General features: G+C 50.0%; 1 protein-coding gene across 1 annotated transcript in view; it reads right to left on the bottom strand.

Annotated features, from left to right (window-relative positions):
* Positions 1-538: 538 nt before the first annotated feature.
* Positions 539-6,000, bottom strand: part of LOC123405436 — a 59,815-nt gene continuing 54,353 nt past the window's right edge. The window contains exon 4 of the mRNA XM_045099119.1: positions 539-1,197. Coding sequence (XP_044955054.1) covers positions 764-1,197 — 434 coding nt within the window. The 3' untranslated portion in view covers positions 539-763. The remainder of the gene's footprint in view (positions 1,198-6,000) is intronic.

Raw genomic sequence — 6,000 nt, 5'->3', positions numbered from 1 at the left:
GGTGAAAAAGGATCTATTTGATTAGATGAGAGGTAAGAAATGAAGGGGTATCCACTTACTGGTGGCAGTGGTGGGTAATTTTCTTCCAACTCCAACTTTTATAATTTTATGAAGCACCTCCTAGAGAGCTTCATAAAAAACAAGGAGTTGGACCCCAAATTCTAGTTTTTTTGCGGAGCGGTATATCGTGGAGCTATCCCGTTTGGCTTACGTTTTTTTAGAGCGGAGCTGAATTTTCTGAAACAAAGCAGTCCCAAACAGGCCCTTAATCCTCCCCAATCCACTCAAATCCCCTTCAAATCTGTTGCAACCGAACAAGGCCTTAGGCAATCCCGGATCCACCTCGGCTCTTATACCACTATTAGGTAATCCCGGATAAGTTATTCAGTATTTTCAACCCACATGCGCAATGGGCCCGCTGTAAGAGCATCTCGTCCCATCAACCCCGCTGTAAGAGCATCTCGTCCCATCAACTGGATGCGGGACGAAACTCAAGAAATTTCACCGACATGGGTTCAAAGTAAAATAACATTGCGCATAAGATATAGACTGCATTCATATTTACTCTTTCGTCCCTGGATTGAAATGGACGAATGGCCAGTGATCAAAAGAAGGATCCTTGTATTTGGCAACTAACCCCTCTTTGCATTGCTCTCTGGTGGAAAACGAACAAATAACACACTTTAAGCCGTGGAACCCGAGCCACATTTACAACATCACTAAACCTCAAGGAATAAGTGAATTATGTACATCTGTTTATACATTAAGTCAGCTCTTCTAAATCACTTTCCTTCCTGTGTTGAACTGAAGGTTTCGCGCTAGGAGCGTTGTGCTCTATATAGTCATCCAAAGCTTCCTCGTCATCGTCTGAAGATAGAAGCGATGACCCCATCCATGTTCTGAAACCATCGTTTACACGCCTCTGCGCCTCCGGGGCCACTTCAATTGTGGTCTCGATCATCTCAAGGCCCACAATATGGGTAGCATAATCGCCCTCCGCTGCCGCTTTCCTTCTCAAGAAGAAGGTTGTACCACCATAAAGGATAACTAAACCCCATGCTGCAATTTCGTAGCACCAGAAGAGAGGAATCGAACAACTACTTCCAAGTGCCAGAAGTGTTGAACCAAAGACTATTGCCATGAGACCAAATATGAGGGAGAAAACTGCATTCACTATAGCCAGGCAACGCATACCGCCTGCAGTTCAAAGTTGATATTAATTGCCTATCATAAGTATGGTTATGTGTGCGTAATACTCCCTCTGTTCCTAAATACAAGTCTTTTTAGAGATTTCCCTAGGGGACTATATACAGAGAAAAATGAATGAGTCTACACTTTAAAATATGTCTATATACATCCGTATGTAGTCTCCTAGTGAAACCTCTAAAAAGATTAATACTATTTAGGAGAGGAGAAAGTATGTCCTACACAAACTGATGAGAACTAATACTACCAAGCTACATTAGAAAAAGTGTAAAGCACAGCCAGTAATCCATCAGCTATATGAAATTATGTCAATTTATAACTGATGTGGTGATAAGTCGATATCTTAGAGCAGAACAAATCTGTAACATGATCATGGCCATCGAATGATACAAAAGATTCAAGAGACAGTCATCGAAAACATATGGCCATCAGATGATACAAAAGATTCAAGAGACAAGTCATCGAAAACAGTTGGCTCCCCATTTTATCACCCATTCTTACGACATGCCATTGCAATTGTTAGAGTTATAATACAAGTCATGTACCCTTTTGTATTTATCCCAATATATAAGGGGTTTTCCTAAATATAGCCCATCACCTGTACATGTATATATATCGGCCTATGGCCTCATGAGAATACAAGTTGCTTTCCTAACATGGTATTAGAGCTAGGTTAACTTTTGCACGCCGCAACTCGTGCTGTTGATCCGCTCCACGCCGCCGTTCTCCTGGCTCGTTCCCGTCAGGCAGCGGCTCCTCCTCGTCACCTCGTTCCACCGCCTGCCTCCTTCTCCCGACGTCTCCCACCGCTGCTGGTTCCCGTGGGATAGAAGCGCTGCAGGCCCTGCTCGTTTCCGTGAGACACCAGCGCTGCAGGCCCAGCTCCAGATCGGATCCCGTCGCTCAGCTTTTCCTGTTCCTGACCGTGAGCTGAGACACCAGCGCTGCAGGCCCAGCTCCAGATCGGATCCCGTCGCTCAGCTTTTCCTGTTCCTGCTCCTGTTCCTGACCGTGAGCTGCTCCTGTTCCTGCTCGCCTACCAGATCGGATCCCGTCGCCCAGCTCCAGATCGACTGCATCGCCGGCTTCCAGTGACGAGGCCGAACCAGGGTCCTGATTTCGTCGCCCCTGCTGCTGATTTCGCCAGATCCAGCGCTGCTCTCGTCCTCCCGTTGCAGCGCCCGCCAGCCGCCGCCCTGATCTCGTTTTGCTCTCGATTGGATCCGGCTCTCTGGTTCTAAAAAAAAAAATTAATAATAATGTCTGCTTCATCCGGATATGTTGTTGTTCCTCGTTGTCCGGTGATCTTTGATGGCACTAACTACACCAAGTTCATTGGCTTCATGCGCATTCACAAGCGTGGCATCCGCCTATGGGGTTTTCTTTCCGGCGAGGTCTGTTGTCCGCCATTTCCGGTTCCTCCCGTGGCTCCCACTCCGCCGATCCCACCGGCTCTTCCTGCGGATGCTTCTCAGGCCGCAAAGGATGCGACTCAGCTTGCTGATGAGGCCGCTGTGAGTGCTTATGATGAGAAGGTCTTGGCTTATGAGGAGGCTCTTCAGGTGTATCGTGATGCTCTGTCCGTTTACACCCAGTGGCTTGATGATGATGCTCGTGCTGCCGCTGTTCTCACTGCTAGTGTTCTGCCTCAGTTTGCTTCTGAGTTTCTGGGTCTTCCTACTGTATTTGAGATGTGGACCCGCCTTCGTCAGCGCTATGAGCCCTCTGGTGATGCCTTATACCTCTCTGTGGTCCGTCAGGAGCATGCTCTTCATCAGGGTGACTCTACTGTTGATGACTTCTATGCACAGAGTTCTGCTATCTGGCGCCAGCTTGATTCTCTCCACAGTGCTGGTTGTCGTACTTGCCCCTGTTGCCAGGCTGTTCAGGCCGACTTGGAGTTTCATCGCGTCTACGAGTTCCTGTCTCGGCTCCGTAAGGAGTTTGAGCCCCGGCGTGCTCAGTTGTTTGCTCGTGGCCGTATTTCTCTCATGGAGACGCTTTCTGAGATTCGTGCTGAGGAGACTCGCTTACGTGGTGCTGGTTTGCTGGAGGTTCCCTCGGTGCTCGCTGCTCGGACTTTTTCTACGCCATCTGCTGCATCGACCCCTTCTCGCTCGAGTGCTCCGCCGCTCCTGCCCACTCCTTCTGGCGGCTCAGGTCGCCCCCGTCCACATTGTAACTACTGCAACAATGATGGTCACATTGAGCCCCACTGCTACACGAAGAAGAAACACTTGCGCAAGGCGCGGTCATCATCTACAGCGACTTCGTCACCTACCTCGACAGCTTCAGCCATCGCTTTCACTGAGCAGGATATTCTGAGACTTAAGCGTCTGCTCGCTGCTTCAGGTTCTTCCTCAACGGGTACTGCTGGTTCTGTGACTGAGGCTTCCCGCACTGAGCAACCACCTTCTACACAGTCAGGTACATCCCCATGGGTTCTGGACTCTGGAGCTTCCTTTCATATGACTTCTAATTCTTCCACTCTGTCCTCTCTTCGTTCGCTTGATTCTCCTGTTCATGTCCTCACCGCTGATGGTACTCCCCTTCCTGTCGTTAGTAGAGGCACTCTTACCACTCCTTCTTATTCTGTTCCCGATGTTGCTCATGTTCCTCGACTTACCATGAATTTGTTTTCCGCTGGTCAACTTGCTGATTCTGGTTGTCGTGTCATCCTTGATCTTGACTCTTGTTCTGTCCAGGACCGTCGCACGCACACTCTGGTTGGGGCTGGTCCTCGCCGCCGTGATTCTGAGGGTCTTTGGGAGTTGGACTGGCTTCATGTTCCTTCCGCTGCCCATTCTATCGCCAGTTCTTCCGCTTTGGTCGCCTCGGCTACTGGTTCTTTCCAGCAGTGGCATCATCGACTTGGTCATCTGTGTGGTTCTCGTTTGTCGTCGTTAGTTCGTCGAGGTCTTCTGGGGTCTGTCTCAGGAGATGCCTCCTTAGAGTGTCAAGGTTGTCGTCTTGGCAAGCAGATTCAGTTACCATATCCACATAGTGAGTCAGTGTCTAAGCGTCCTTTTGATTTAGTCCATTCCAATGTATGGGGTCCGGCTCCCTTCGCTTCGAAAGGGGGTCATAAATACTATATTATTTTCATCGATGACTTCTCTCGTTACACATGGCTTTATTTCATGACTTCTCGTAGTGAGGTGTTGTCCATTTATAAGCGTTTTGCTGCCATGGTTCATACTCAGTTCTCTTCTCCCATTCGTGTGATTCGTGCTGACTCCGCTGGCGAGTATATCTCTAAGATGTTGCGTGGTGTTCTTGCTGAGCAAGGGACTCTCTCTCAATTCTCTTGTCCTGGTGCTCATGCTCAGAATGACGTGGCTGAGCGCAAGCATCGTCATCTTCTTGAGACGGCTCGTGCATTGATGATTGCTGCCTCTCTCCCGCCTCATTTTTGGGCTGAGGCCGTCTCCACCTCCACCTATCTCATCAATTTCCTGCCTTCCGCTGCTCTACAGGGTGGTGTTTCCTTCGAGCGTCTTTTTGATCGGTCTCCCGATTATTCGACGCTTCGCTTGTTTGGTTGTGTTTGCTATGTTCTTCTTGCCCCCCGCGAACGCACCAAACTGACCGCTCAGTCTGTTGAATCAAGCTCCTCATGATCTTGTGGAATCTCTGCCTTTACAAAGCAATGGAAGTGATGTTCACTGAGAGTGAACAATCTCTGAGACTTTCCATTGGCAGAGTAACTGTTGCAAACTAATTGCAAAATCCAGTAGGTGCAAATCCAGAGATATAGATTTTCTCCACATATAACTGTGTTAGTTAATAGCACTTTTAAGCAGAGAAGGATAACTATGTTAATGTAACTCACCTCCCGGCTGGAATGACACCGCAATTGTGATGATACCAAAGATAAACACCCAGAAAAGGTGACGCAATTCAGCCCGATAAGTCTATGCAATGATGTTTATAAAGTACTGTAATTTCTAAGATGGTGGGGGGCAGTTTGAAGCTAATCTTGCCGATCAGTCTGACACAGATCTGACACAGGTGATCACCCCCACACAGATAACATTCATGCCAGGGCAACCGATTATAGATAACGTCCTGGTGGCCTACAAGAGCTAGCACACCATTAAGAATAAGAGGGAAGGGAAAGGATTGTGTGCTTTGAAACTGCATAAGCACAAAGCCTATGATTGAGTTAAGTAAACATTCTTAAAGGAGATAATGCTGAAATTGGAATTCCATGAGAATTGGGTCAATCTTGTGATGCATTTCGTCTCAACAATGGAGTACTGTGATCGTTTCAATTATGAGGAGACCACGAGTTTTCAACCTACAGGGTACTGACGCAGGGAGATCCCTTGTCGTCCTACCCTCTTCCTGCTATGCACAGAGCAGGATGGATTTTGAATCCCTCTCCTGCGACCCGCCTGGCAACGCGGCCGCTCAGGCCGGTGCGTCTGCCCCGCAGGCGGCACTCTCCTCGCCGGCGCCCCTTCCGGCTGTTGTGCCTGCCCCGACGACGGCTGTCCTCGGCCCCCTCACCCCTCCACCATCGCCCTCGACGCCGTTGGCATTGCGGTGGGCGGGACGTGGCGGAGGACGATGACCGCGCCGCCGGGCACCCTGTGGTTCATCGGGAGCCGCCGGCCCGTGTGGCGATGACCTGCGTGGAGAGCGCCCCCATCCCCCCGGCGGAGCGGCTCTCTCACGGTCACGCCGGCACACCGCGGCCCCCTGCAAACCCGCGGCGCACAAAGACTCGGCTTTGGGCCCCCTGACCGCTCGCCGCCGCCACGCCTCGACGTGGGGCGTCGCTGGGTGGTC

This window comes from Hordeum vulgare, chromosome 6H (genome assembly GCF_904849725.1).
Source record: "Hordeum vulgare subsp. vulgare chromosome 6H, MorexV3_pseudomolecules_assembly, whole genome shotgun sequence".
Classification (NCBI taxonomy): Eukaryota; Viridiplantae; Streptophyta; class Magnoliopsida; order Poales; family Poaceae; genus Hordeum; species Hordeum vulgare.
Note: the sequence above shows the minus strand (reverse complement) of the source record. Positions and strands in the feature narration are given on the sequence as shown.